General features: G+C 41.6%; 2 protein-coding genes across 3 annotated transcripts; both read right to left on the minus strand.

Annotated features, from left to right (window-relative positions):
- Positions 1-247: 247 nt before the first annotated feature.
- On the minus strand, positions 248-5,654 carry slc20a1a (solute carrier family 20 member 1a). Its single transcript, XM_088376170.1, has 11 exons — positions 5,527-5,654; positions 4,302-4,836; positions 4,048-4,188; positions 3,874-3,959; positions 3,497-3,593; positions 2,569-2,688; positions 2,275-2,475; positions 1,712-2,165; positions 1,047-1,232; positions 880-964; positions 248-782 (listed from the first exon to the last, which is right to left on the minus strand). Exons 2-11 carry the CDS (start codon positions 4,654-4,656, stop codon positions 627-629), a joined length of 1,881 nt encoding a protein of 626 aa, XP_088232296.1. The 5' UTR covers positions 4,657-4,836; positions 5,527-5,654; the 3' UTR covers positions 248-626.
- Positions 5,655-9,221: 3,567 nt separating this feature from the next.
- Positions 9,222-12,638, minus strand: vgll4l (vestigial like 4 like). Of its 2 annotated transcripts, none has more exons than XM_088377282.1 (5): positions 12,420-12,638; positions 11,119-11,239; positions 10,656-10,917; positions 10,044-10,125; positions 9,222-9,923 (listed from the first exon to the last, which is right to left on the minus strand). In XM_088377282.1, the coding sequence occupies exons 1-5, from the start codon at positions 12,520-12,522 to the stop codon at positions 9,622-9,624; spliced, it is 870 nt and encodes a 289-aa protein (XP_088233408.1). In that variant the 5' UTR covers positions 12,523-12,638; the 3' UTR covers positions 9,222-9,621. The 2 variants fall into 2 exon arrangements, with proteins under 2 accessions (XP_088233408.1, XP_088233409.1); XM_088377283.1 differs by lacking the exon at positions 12,420-12,638 and adding an exon at positions 12,003-12,136.
- Positions 12,639-14,753: the final 2,115 nt, after the last annotated feature.

The raw sequence follows: 14,753 nt of genomic DNA on the forward strand, positions 1-14,753 counted from the left end.
ATATGAATACATTATTAACATATAGCCACCACTACAGAAGTTAGATTTGAACAGTGTATACTCGGTTTTACGCAGACAAGAGGTCATTTGACAGCCTTTCGGTGTAGTGTGATAATAGTTGATTTTTATTGTTGCAACAGCGCTGCCCTGTGGTCATATGTTTAACATAGAACAGCAGTCATTGTGGCAGCAATTTTCAATTACTTTTTGAAGGCCTAGATCTGCATAATAAACGTTATTAAAATGAAATACTAGGAGACTGCCACGCTGTTTTTAATGATGAATTTTATTAACTGAAACATATCATATCACATATGTTTGTGTTGAGCCAAAGGTTACTTTAATTTTGCTGAGAGAAGTTGGAGTACCTAATGGTGTTTGTGTAATCTTTTCAATTAAAGCCACAAAATGTTTTGTCCTATTCTAAATGGATTTATTCAATTTTTTTAAATGAAGTACTACATGCCTCATGCTGCATATGACATTTCTTTTTTTTTTTTGAGCTTACTTCACAATTACAGTCCATGACAAAAATAACACATTATTCAATAAAGTTAAATTTAAACAATTTTCTCATCAACAAAGACTGTTGGCTATCGATTGAAGTTACTGACTGAAGACTGTGATCACAGAATGACATGGACGAAAAGAGCCATGATGGCAGCACTGATGAGCCCTGAGACAGGAACAGTGACAAACCAGGCAATAAATATGTTCCTGAACAAATGCCAGTCCACTGATTTTCTTGAGCGCAGCCATCCTACAGCCACCACGGACCCCACCTGAGTTCACAAGATTTGGCAACTCATAACTATGCCAACATTTGATTGGTTGTATTCATTCAACCACAGCGTTATTATTTGTTTACATTTTCATTACCTTGCAGTGTGTTGTGCTGACAGGAAGCCCAACATTGGACGCCACAACAACTGTTAGAGCGGAGGCCAACTCAATGCTGAAGCCACTAAAATGAAAAATTATACGTAAACATGCTTCAGTTGTTTCATGTAATGATGCGTGTGAGGCAACAGAGTACTTTATCATACCTAGAAGGTGTAATGGGGGTAAGATCTTTGCCCATGGTCTGAATGACCCTCCGGCCCCATACCCAGAGTCCAATGCAAATTCCTACTCCGCCATAGAGAAGTAGCCAGATAGGAGTTGGTGCATTGGATGCAACAGAACCGCTCTCGTACAGAAGCCAGAGGGCCACAAGTGGACCAATAGCATTGCTGGAGAAGAAAATATGTTGTGAATCAATAACAATTTTACTAAAACTACAAAAATAAATAACGTTTTTTTAATGGATGAATGGCATGACAATATTCAAATGTATTGAGCGGCACTATGGAAGATAACAAAATTGTGAGCGTTCCATAATCCCTATAGTCTCTCGACATGCCTTTTTTTGTTGTTGTGTGGGTGGTAGAGAGAGCCCTGGTTGTTGCCAAAGAAACCGCAAAGTGAGCATGTCTGGTGTAGGCAATCTTTTTTAATTGGCCTTAGATGTGCTAATAATTATGCTTCACAAATTCTTGTCAGACAAATTCATGGAGTACGGTCATTAGGGTGCAGTCAAGTACTAAACTGCACTTGCAAATGTGTGATGGAGTTTATTAAAAAACATGTGAACCTTTTTTCTTTGTGTGATTTACTACAACTATAAATCACTAAACTAAATTACTACCACTTCCTCAAATTCCAATATTACCTGACATCATTGCCACCATGTGCAAAGGAGCCAAAGCATGCCGTTAGTATCTGCAAGAATCGGAAAAGGGAGGAAACAGCTGGGTGGTCAAGCTCCAGCTCATCTTCCTCAGGAGGATGCTGCCAAGTTGCCTCCTGTGTCACACTGGAATTCTTTACTGAGCTTCCTCTGGTTATTACTGAACTGAAGCTGCTGTAGCTGTCCACTCTGGATCTCCTCCAGTCATCATTGTCCTTGCTATTAGTTTCTCCTTGGATGCCGTAGATGGCCATGGTGTAGGAGGTGTAGCTGTTGTTTCTCCGAATGGGCCGCTCCTCTGTGTCACTGTCACCGACCTTAGCCATGTGTAGCTTGTGTAGCAGGTCTTTATAAAGACCCGAGTCTTTCTGGATTGCGTGCAGTCGTCCACTGTGAGGGTCTGTGATCATCATGGGACCAACATTGATATCTACTCCTGTAAAGATAAATCATTTTATTTGTGAATTTTCATATGGGTCAATTGAATCGATTTGACAATTTTAAGTATGGCTGAAAACTGGAACTAATTAATCAATCTTTCTCACCATTCGTAACAAGCAAGTCTTTGGCGTCCATGTCAAGGTCAGCTTCTTCGGAGCCCCCTAGTTTAAAAGCAATATTCTGACTGTCTTTTGGAGGACTCTGAGGATGAGGTTGGTGGGCTGTTGATATGTCCACTGCTTGAGCATGGTGATTAGCGTTCTTCTCCATTAGAGGAGTCTCACAGGGCGCAGCACCTATTTTTTCTTCTCAGGGGCCACACAAGAGGTCTTCAGCGGTATGTAAAAAAAAAAAAAAAATGCAGTCCTTTCTGTTGTATTCATAACACATATACTCACGTTTTATTTTCCTCTCCAGGTGTGGGCAGACAACAAACCAAACCACCAATGCCGTGATGACACCACATCCTAGCGAGATGCCCACCATACCCCACCATGGCACTCTGTCAAAGCCCAGCACTATGCACAAAGAAACAAAGACACATGTCCTTCCCTGCGTCTCACAGTATTTCTCAAACAATTCTGTCTGCTCCCAAAGGTGACACAGTTGGAAAGTACATTCCTTTAAAAGGGTGAGAAAAGCATTTCATCTTTCGAGAAAAGACAAAGCCAGAAGGAACACAGATAACATTAGGAATATAAACTCACAAAATTTGCTATTGAAATATCAGAATATTCATTAGAAAGAAAAAGTTAAGTGTTCTCCATTGGCACTAGAGAAATAATGCTGCCTTGTGTCAGAAACTCATCTGCTGAATTTTTGTCTAGTTTAGTTTTTGTGACAAAAATAACAATTATGTCTACACCGTCTGCTGACAACAATATCAGTAAAAGTACACACATCTACAAGAGAAGGAACTTACAGTCCTCCGATAAGATATTAGTTTGTCAGGACACCAGTCATAACTGTTATTAACCTGCATTCATTTAAGAAAATATCAACGACAAATTCCCTTCCTGAGCAATTTGATTTTCTAAGCAACTGCACTTAACCACAAATCACTTTTATAGGTCCAGCCAATCTTTAAAAATGCATGCAAATCCCCAAAATATCAAATAAATACATAAGGGTTGAGTGTTTGCATAAGTTTGATGCAATGACCGGGACGTCTGCGAGATGATAAATGCGCCAGTGGACATGTGTGCAAGGCTTATGGAGTAGGATAAGATCAGTGGAAAGAGGGTCACTCCCCTGTGTTTTTACACAGTAATAGATATGGTTCGTTACATTCCATTGTTATGTAGTGTGTGCACTGGAGTCACTCACTTGGTGCGCCTGTAAACATGATTGAGAACAGGTTGATGCCAACGGTGATGGCGTAGAACAATGGAAGAGCTCGGAGGCCATTCGGGAGCGGGTTAGCCTGTGGCATTCAACAATAGACAATTGATGTGTCAAGATTCCTTAGTTCACAATGTGACGTACTGCCTAATTTCAAAATAATTTGCTACATTTCTTTTAGAAAAAAACTGCACTTTCAACAACCAAAACAGTGAAATGTTAACCAATAGTTGCCTGACTGTGGACACATTTCTACATTTCTGAAAGGCTTGTAAATACTGCAATAAATTTTGCATCGTTGCCGATGTAAAAGCTTGACAAATGAGCTGATTTAAATGACAACGACTCAAAAAATGCCTTACTTTATTAAGAATGAGTTTGCGGACAGAGTGAAAAAGAACCCCTGACAAGATGCCAGACAGCACTGGTGACAGGAACCAGGATGCCACTGCCAAAAAAACATCATAATCCAGCGATTGTATTAACATGCCTAATTTACATACTGCATACGGGTCGAGAAAAGTTAATATATTCACCTATGCGGAGAAGCTCCATCCATTTGACCCCATGATGACCTCTCGCTACCATGGAAAATCCTATTGTGGCTCCCACAATGCAGTGAGTTCCTGAAATGGGAAGCCTCAGGAATGATGCAGCCAACTGCCACACAGCAGAGCCTGTAAAAGCAGAACAAGGCTTGGGAAATGACACCTAAGGTGAAGTTTCCAGGTTCTAATTTCAGACAAGTGCAAACAACAAGTCATAAGAACAGATTTATTTGAATGCTCACCACACATTGCACTTATTGACCCCGCCATGAGGACATGTTCAGAGCTGTTGTACATCTGGACGTCAATGATGCCCTTACGGATGGTCTCGCTGACCTTGGCACCCAGCAGGACCGAGCCCACCGTTTCAAAGACGGTGGCCAGGACGCAGGCCTGTCGCAAGGTGACCACCCCGGAGCCGACTGCCGTACCAAAGGAGTTGGCCACATCGTTGGCCCCAACAGAGAGAGCCAGGACAAATGCAATTACGAAGCCCAATATCAAGAGCCACAAGTAACCCGACATGTCTGACTGAGAGGCCCAAGCCACTGTGGTGGTAGCAGCCGTGACAGACAGCAGTGTGGTTGAAACCATCATTGCCTAGAAAAGGAAGTTTTAATCCAAGAGTCAATTGAGTGGAGTAGTATGGGATGACTGTCAAGCAATTATGTACTGCTATTTATGTATGTGTGACTTGTCTACAAGAATCCAAACAAGATGGGAGGATATCTGGAAGAAAGGACTGGCATCCATTGTAACAGCAACAGGTGAGGTGTTCTGCAAAAACAGAAGTGCAAGGTCATAAATGCATACATTTACAATATTTTATCATGACTTATTTATGATTTATCAGTATTGTACAAATCTGATTAAGTTGACATTTTGATTTTACAGCTATGATTTAGGAATTGATTCAAGAAGGAATTGGTGCTCCATAAAATGAAAGTAAATGTCATTACTGGCGCGAGGAATGTAAAAGCATAACTGCCAGTGTTATCTGTCTAGGAAGTTATAGTGGTGGGTCGGGGAGGGGGCGGGGGTCATCAGGTCATGCTCCTGACTCCAGTACGCATAACGCACTTACATTAGCACCAAGAACACCAGCAACAAGCCAAATGGCGTAAACATCAGGTGACATTATACTTGACTGATGTTTTCGAGCATCACAGACTACGACTGGATAAAGTTATCTTTTAACCGGTTGGTCTGTGACGGTTATGTCATGATAGTTGTGGTGGAATTACACCAACTGTAGTTCTGCTTCAGAACATCAAAATATAGTGCTTGACAACTGTGAATAATTGGTTCATTCAGAGTTGCCAAAAAGTAAGAATTAAGTCGCCATCACAACAGGAAATAATGGCATTTTAATCTCCTCAGCTTGCATAACACAAATTGAGTTACATGCTGGCAAATATGCAAGAAACCAAGGGATACGAGAGGAGAGAATAAATATTTTGTACTTACATTTGTACAAGGAAAGAAGAGAAAGTCGTTCTTCTGTTGTGTATTGTTGTCAAACAAGCCTCAATGAGCTGAATGCAAAGTGCAGCCCACAGAGCAGTAGTGGCAATGCCTGCACTATTCGAAGGTGCCTCCCGGTCGAGAGTTTATATACTGAGCAGCTTGAGTGCACGCCTTTTCATTGTGGTCATGAGCCTTGTGCAGCCCATAGCTAATGTTTTGCCTCTTTGTTTTCATGGTTAAAAAAAAAAAAAAACTGTCTTGAAGCAATAGCTGTAGAAAAGACCCCAAATATACAATAATTACTTTCCCATCATAGGGAGTCAAACTTGAAGCTAAAATATTATTTTGAACTGCAACAACAATCTAAAGTAATTTGGGGTACGTAAATGTAAACTCAGTTATCCCAGTTGTCAATATAATAGACACGGTGTCAAATGGATATTCTTCAAACTTGAGTGCACTTCATTTTTTTTTGTTAGATTGCAGTGAAGTCAGAGTTAATCTTAATATATCTGTCAAATTATTTTAGCAGTGCCCCCCCTCACATTACAGGAACTACATTCAGAAATATAACTAACGTTTATGCAGTACTAGATTACAGACTAAGCAGTCAATTAATGGCAGTATAGATGATTCATGTGTCTAATGGCGCTCACAGACAAACTCCAGCTTCGGTGTGTGTGCGTGTCAGCAAAACATACTTGTTTCCGAAACACTTCAGTGGCTCCAAACATGCTGATAGCTTCCTCCTTATCACTCATTTATTTAGTTCTTGTTTAACTATGTAGGAAATAATGAGCCAGAATTGTTTGACATTTCTATTGCGGATGTGACCTCCCCTAATGGTGGTGATTCTTAACTGAGAATGACACTTTTGACCGATTTAATGGGTCATGTGCAGTATATTCCAATATTTGTTTTAAGTCATTTGGACAAAATCTTAGAAATGTTATAGAGCTGCAGATTCTGCCTGTGTAAATACCCTCTGTTTGCTATGGATAAACTCATGCAAATATTAAAACTTCACTTATTTGTTCTGCTTACCTCTTTGTTAATACTCTTAAGTTTGCTCGGTTTTCATTACTCCTATACATATCTAGGTCAGTCAAGCTTCTATTGTTTCCTCATTGATGATTGTGTTTCTTTTCAGAATGTATTTTCTGATGATCCATCCATTCATCCATCTTCTTCCGCTTATCCGGGGTCGGGTCGCAGGGGCAGCAGCTTTAGGAGGGACTCCCAGACTTCCCTCTCCCCAGCCACTTCATCCAGCTCATCCCGGGGGATCCCAAGGCGTTCCCAGGCCAGCTGAGAGACATAGTCTCTCCAGCGCGTCCTGGGTGGTCCCCGGGGTCGCCTACCGGTGGGACATGCCCGGAACACCTCCCCAGGGGGGCGTCCAGGAGGCATCCTGATAAGATGCCCGAGCCACCTCATCTGGCTCCTCTCAACGTGGAGGAGTAGCGACTCTACTCCGAGTCTCTCCCGGATGACCGAGCTTCTCACCCTATCTCTAAGGGAGAGCCCGGACATCCTGCGGAGAAAACCCATTTCGGCCGCTTGTATCCGGGATCTCGTTCTTTCGGTCACGACCCATAGCTCGTGACCATAGGTGAGGGTAGGAGTGTAAATCGACCGGTAAATTAAGAGCTTCGCCTTTTGGCTCAGCTCTCTCTTCACCACAACGGACCGGTATAGGGTCCGCATTACTGCCGACGCTGCACCGATCCGCCTGTGGATCTCGCGCTCCATCCTCCCCTCACTCGTGAACAAGACTCCAAGATACTTGAACTCCTCCACTTGGGGCAGGATCTCATCCCCGATCCGGAGAGGGCATTCCACCCTTTTCCGACCGAGGACCATGGACTCGGATTTGGAGGTGCTGACCCTCATCTTTTCTGATGAGATTATCCTAATTATATTTTGGCCAATTTTCCCGGGTTAGAGGCTTCCACTGTAATTTCCACTGTCTGAAATATACTCTGATGAACATTGTTTTGGGGCTGTATTTGAGGTATACAAACTATAATCTTTTGTGGCTGCTCAGTCAAAATACAATGAGAATTTGTTGTGCAGCAACGTGAGAATGTGTTCTTCTATCATTCTCACTCCTGCTTAGTTTTGGGTGAGCAATAACAGTTTGAGTGCCTCGCACAAGTTTCTAAAGTTCTCTATGAAGCAAATATTAAACACATAAGCAATACAGTTGATATTTGATCAGTTATTTGCACGACATTTGCACGACCTAGTAAGATCTAATCATCATTTTAAATTTGCGTGTATTAATGTGTATGACAAGGTCACCTACTACATTTGTTAGAGAGCAAGAATTTCATTGCACAGTCACGTTGGGGACCAGACCTGCCAATAAAACGTTTTTTAGCATAACATTATTATTTTATGTTTTTTTTTTTCATTTCATTACAAAACTGAAAGGATGTTTAGCCTTTATGAGTCAGGTTTCTTTCACCAAACTATGTACAGAGTTACCGTTTTCAGTTTCTTTCGAGTGGACCACATGATATTGTCTCTTTGATCCTCATAATTATGGAATCTAGTCACGGGCTGGATTGAATGGTTCCGCCGCGGGCCGCCAGTTGATGATCCCTGGTGAATGGTTTAACCTCAAACACAGCCTCATTCTTCAAGCCGTTGCTATTAACATATTTGCCTCTAGGTGGTGGTAGAGCACTTATTCTCAATGCTCAGGGCACTTTATCTTCCTAGTCCTTGTCAACGTAACCAGTTTTATTGGGCATGGTGGGCAAAGCGATACAGATGCCGATCCCAATTGTGATGCCAGAGGGCCTCTACTCTTTAGGATCTTATGACTACTCATACTGTTATAGGGCATATCGGAATAGGACAGAGAGAACCGTGATATGAATTGGGCCGGGGGACAATCAGTGGGACCCTGAGCCACAGAGGGGGGGTTATGGGGGACCTTTGCAAACTCCTGGCCCTGAAGGGCCCAAACCCCCCATCACCCATGTGATGATGGAGGTGCAAAAGTAGTGTTGTTTTGATATAGACAGCAGTTTAAGCCATTTAGATTTTAACATTTCGCTCCTTGAATTTTGATGCCGCTCTCATGGAACCCCACTCCTTTGAATATATACATTAAAAAGAATGGCATACAAATTAAGTGATTGTACACCTTTTCACCATGATCATATTTAAGGCCAGACAAGATAGGGCATGCAAATAAGTAACCGAAGTGCGCGGCTAGTTCTCAAGCCCTACCCTCTCATTCCCCTCTTCCCTCCCTCCTATCCCTTGCCAAACAGGATCTGTAGGATCTCACAGTCATTTTCTCAGGAGACAGGAATGTTAGAACACAAGGTCTTGTGCATGTTTCTACACGTAGGCTACATTCCCTGGAATTTACAGTAAAAAGTCCAGAGTGTGTTGTTCACATCTTTTTAATTTCCTTCTTGTGTGTAGCAACACCTCTCTTGGTAAAACACCACCGGACGTTTCCCAGACGTATACTGACTCACTACATTTGTCTAGGGCACTGCCCTTCCCACTTTTAACAAGATCACAGTACTCACATTCCCCAGAGAGCTTTCTACTTGGTATTTTGCTTCCATTAAAACAAACAAATTAATTATCCACACCATGCGTCTGTTGTGTGTGAGAGGTCCCTGTCCGTAAAAATAGAATAGGAAAAAATTTGAAAAATAAGAAACATCTTTATTTTACATTTTTATTAATTCCAAACTTTTCAAAGCCTTTTAAAGGTTATTTTGCATAATAAACGTATTCACAACAATACACATCAAATACAGCCCTGCCGGTGAACCTTAAAGATCAAATGAATATAAATATAATGCAGTGAAATGCAAAGTGACTTTACAAGAAACAAACATAGGAAATGTGAAGGAATAATTTGATAATTCTTCAATCATATACCAATGGTAGGCTGAAGACAGAAATGTAACAAGACAATACCAGTTGATGCTACAAATTGTCTGTATCAGCAAAGGCACACAGTGGTCCAATCTGACATCACCCCTAAAAACTGTTCGTTGATCAACAAAAGGCGAGGCAATCTCAAAATGTTCCCTGCCAAACTCAGAGATCATTTTTGAGTTAATTTACAGACGAACGGTTGGAGGTCGCTGGCGATTTGCTTGCGGATTCTTTAATGGAGGAATGTGGGCTTTGCATGTAGGCTGGTGAGTGAGTCATGCTCGGACTGCTGGGGGGTGTGGATGAGCAGGAGGAAGACTTGGACTTAATCTGCAGCCACTTATCTCCCAAGGCCTTGGCGAAATGGTCATCGACAGACACGCTGATCGAGAGTTGCTGGGAGTGAGTTTTCTGATAATTCGCTCCAAGGCTCCTCTGGAAATGCTCCTCAACCACATGGTCGTAGTTGCATTTGCAGTTTACTGAAATAGAAAACACAAAGACCCAAATTGAATGCAGAGCTTCCAATGGTTTGGGGAGAGATTTTTTGGGGAGCTGTGATGATGCACAATCAAGTGCTTGATCACAAGAGTAAGACGGACCTGATGACTGACTCTGGTGGACATCGGCGCTCACGGTGGGCTTTCTTAAGGAAGAAACGCAAGTGATCACTGAGGGCCGCATCTGAAAATAAATGTAGGGTGATGGTTATTTAAAATAGAATGCTGGCGTGACCTTTCCGAATTCATAACAATGAACTAACTCTGTGAAGAAAACCCAATGATTTTCCATAGCATTTCTTTTGATATTGATAAATGGAATGAAAGTACAATGTAGATATGTTTGGGATGAAATCTCAAGGCATTTAGTATGAAAACAAAATGATTTGAAAACTGCTTGAACTGGTTTGCCAACAGAGGACAGATCCCACTGGCAGAATATAAACAGGTCAAAGTGAGAGCAGTTTGTTTGGTCTTGTTGATGACATTCCTTCCTTCCATTGCTCACATTTTCTTCCCGAATCTGGCTGGGCTGCATAGCATGGACAAGCTGGGACCTGCGTGTGTACAGCTGGATTCACTGACTGCACAAGACGTACCACAATGGTGGTTAGCCTGCATCTACACTGAGTCTACAAACACGCAAACTGTATTTTGCGTACTTGACATCTTAACTTAAATTTGATTTCTTCTTTTTTTTTCCCAAACCATTACCTGAATCTGACTTGTGCTGGCATTTTTAGCCTTGTCCTCCGCGCTCTCTAGGTCCTTTCTTGGTTTCTTGATGAGGGCAAGAGGTTCATCCATGACTGGGGTGTAGTACACATGAGAGGGCAAAGGGCTGGTTGGACTGTGTGTTGGGCTCCAGGTAGAAGTGGGACTTTGAGGACTATGAAACGCAACCGGTGGTGGTACTGGTCCAGTTGCTCCTCTCTGCATCGCTTTACCATTGCTTCTGTTCAAGACCCGTTCGCGCCTGAAATAAAAGCACAAAAAAAAGTAACCGTAAATTTCGGACTATAAGCCGAAACTTTTTTTTGCAAATTTTGAACCCGGAATTACGTGTTTTAGTTGGTGCGGTTTATAGTCCGATGCGATTTATAGTCCGAAAATTATGATATATTACCCTGAAAAATAGCTTAAATTTTTTTAGATTGAATACAACGACAACACGAACCTTTCTTCCAGTGTGAGACATCGATCATGGCTGCGCTTGCGTTTGGGATACACTGTTGGGGTACGAGTTCGTTCATTTGTCATGTGTCTGAATCGGTCTTCACTTCTCAGATGAGGCTGACCTGAAGAAAAAAAAGGAGTTTAAGAATGGGAGGCTTTTACACACTGGGCCAAATCTGTTGTTCATTTGCTTTCATTCTAAATTGTGACAGGTCAATTATGAGACTAATGACTTTAAACAGTAGAAAAAGGTCTGCTTGTTTTGATCCGTGACATTGAGATGCATGACTTCTCGTGTGAAAACGTTTTTTCCCCCCCTGGGCTCACCGTTAATTGCAAACTCCGTTAAGTTGCAAAACTCGATCGACCTGATCTGTGAGTTACAACACAGCTGATTCAATGCTAACGGTAAATGTTGTTTTTCAGTCTTATACTGGCATTTGTCCCAGTCACGCCTTTAAAGTGGCAATCAACACATTTTGCAATAATGAACAAACACAGTTTTGTCAAAAATTGTGTTTCGTCAGTCAAGGTGACACATAGCAACAATAGCTTAACATATTTAGTTAGCATATTGGTCACAGTCCCAATTTGAGCATTTGTATTACAAATGCTTGTGTAATGTACTATCCCAGAGTATTTTGTTTGTCCTCTGCTTGTTGTGGAATGCCCACCATTGTAAATCACAGAATGCGTATTTGAGAGTTTCCTATGGCGATTGTTTCTCCTGGTTTCTTAGATAACACGTTCCAATTCACATTGACTCAAGTCCTCCAACTATATTCAAATCACGTAGTTAAAGAAAAACCAGCCTGGCACAAGCTGACTGATTCAAATACAATGGAGGGTGATCTATTTTGCATTGTATTAAAAAAGGCTACTCACAGAGCCTTAACGCCTGCCTGCAGGTCCCCACACCTGTGAGCTACTCCCTGCCATTGTGGAGGGAGGGGTGGGTGCAGGTTTAACCACACCTATGCTGATTTTCTACAGCCTCGGGCATGGATATTTTGCCTCATTAGGAAGGGAATACGGTGCATTATCCTTGTATTTGTTCTTTCAATGATGACTAATCACAAAACCCCAACTCAGGTTCAGCATGACAACACAGCTGATAGCATCTAGTCTAGACATTTGGTGAGAATTATGATCTGTTTCTCTACAAAATACACAACTTCAAGTATTGCATACAATGGTACAGAAATATAACAATGTCAATTTAATGAAAAAACAAGACGATTCATGGATCATCATGAAAATGATACCGCTCTACCATGATTTTAAAAGAAGAGCAAAGCTTACCCTCTAAAATGTAGACCTTGAAGCCGCTGCTCATGCGAGTAATGTAGTGGAAGTTTGCCACAGCCATGTCTGCTTGCCTTTTTTCAAGCTCAGTCCAAAACATGAAATGAACACCTGACTGCTGGAGAATACGGGACACAATGAGCTTCACTAGTGGACGGTGTTGGAAAAGGTAATGGTTGTGAGTCTGCGGTCTCTCAGCCAGGTAACGTATCAGGTGAGTGCAAACACAGGATGAGGCATCCCAGGGACACATTCCCTGCATTCCGATTGGCTCCCGCGAGAGCCAATCAAAAGCTCTTCATTAAACTGCGTTGTTGTTGTCCTTTAGGAGGAATGCAGGCACAGGTTGAAGATTGGGACTCGAGCTCAGGGACTGATAAATGTCAAAATGCTGGTGATCTCCTTCACAAATTACACTCATGAATCTATTTTAATTTCTCCTTGGGGCATGAAGAGATTGCTGTCGCTTTTTGTGTCCCTGCACCTGCACCCCCAGCACCCCTACCGCCCTCTTCACCCCCCTCACCTCCCCTCCCCTCCGGACTGCAATCTCACCAAACAACATTTTTTCGTGTGGTGAGCCCACCACAGTTCCAAGCCCTCCTCCAACCTGCCCATACATGCACACATCTGCAATGTGCCACACTGCTAATCCACAATCTTTGGTCTCTGTCCACACAAAGACACCCAAGTCTTGGAAATGTTACCCCTGCAAGAGGACAAACTGAACAATGCCTCTTAGATTCTTTGTGACAACTAGAATGTAAAAACACGACAGTGCTGTCGGTGATTTGCATTTTATTGAGACAATTGCTCAACAAGACATGTCACAAAAGCTGCTCATTCATGCCTATATTGTCAACACATGCAATGGATTGATGGATTACATTTAGCTCAACAGCGCCCTTCTTAGGCACGTTTTAAAATACCACCACCCCATCAACATAAAACAGCTGTTGTCGATATGGGCAATATTAATTGGCCCAGGGCCAATTCAAATATCTACACTGTATAGCTGGGGTCACCAAACTAACTCGGTCAGCATTCACGTTTTTAAATGATCACTACTACTATATTCCTAGAAAATCACAATGCCCCATTATTGATTGATTCTGCGACTATTTTTAGAACAACTGCTACTCATATGGCTCCTTGAGGCCACCATGACCGACAGTGACCCCCTTATGTGGCGGTTCAATTGATGTTTTGAGGTTTGATTAGTATGCCATACTGTAACTAAATTGAAGACATTAGATTTGATTAGTGTGCCATAAGTACGTAAATCCAATCCACTTCCTGTTAATCAAGCTAAAACCTCATCAGATGACTTGCAGTACATCATGCTCATGCTCACAATGACATTAATCACTTGCACTGTATACAGTATAAACCAGCACAAACAGCAAGATGGAAAACTACTGACAGAACAAACCATGGTAGTCAAGGAAATTTTAAGTTTGAAATAAGGTTTACTAATGTAAACATCTCCATCTGTAAATTGACAATAAAAAGTGCCTTCTGTTTCTGCCTATAATTGAGCTTGTAATGAATCAACCCTTCGCATGGTACCTATGGTTTACAATCACTGGTTTAATAAAGTTGCTTCCCAACTTTTATTGAGCCAAGGGTCTTACATTAGAAAATGCTTGCCCTCCCCCCAAAAGTCACATAATTTCACATATGTATACTGAAATAATGGTGTCTCAATTATGACCCTTTTTTTTTTCAATTTATTACATTACTTACTCAATGTGACATTTGCACCTGAACAGTTGAACACGAGGCAATTATTTTGCTATATGAATGGCGATAGGTCAGTGGTTCTTAACCTGGGTTTGATCGAACCCTAGGGGTTCGATGGGTCGGTCTCAGGGGTTCGGTACCTCCAACGAGGTTAAGAACCACTGCAATAGGTGGATACAAATGTTCATTGTATCTTCTTCTGCCATCTAGTGAAAGATAATTTAATTGCGCTCCCTGTCATTTTATGCACCGACCCTAGACAGATGCAACACCTTTGGAGATTGTTTGAACATTCATTCATTCATTCATTCATTCATTCATTCATTCATTCATTCATTCATTCATTCATTCATTCATTCATTCATTCATTCATTCATTCGTTCATTCGTTCATTCGTCCATTCATTCGTTCATTCATTCATTCATTCATTCATTCATTCATTCATGCATTCATGCATTCATGCGTTCATGCATTCATGCATTAATTCATTCCATCAGCCCAGCTCCATATTCTTTTTAAAAAAAACTCATGCAAAGTTTTTATAGCAGTGCAGCCTTAGAAAACTACATTAAATCAGAACTTTTTTAC

Source organism: Syngnathus floridae, chromosome 5 (assembly GCF_059516105.1).
Source record: "Syngnathus floridae isolate MCC-2025c chromosome 5, RoL_Sflo_1.0, whole genome shotgun sequence".
In the NCBI taxonomy this organism is placed as follows: domain Eukaryota; kingdom Metazoa; phylum Chordata; class Actinopteri; order Syngnathiformes; family Syngnathidae; genus Syngnathus; species Syngnathus floridae.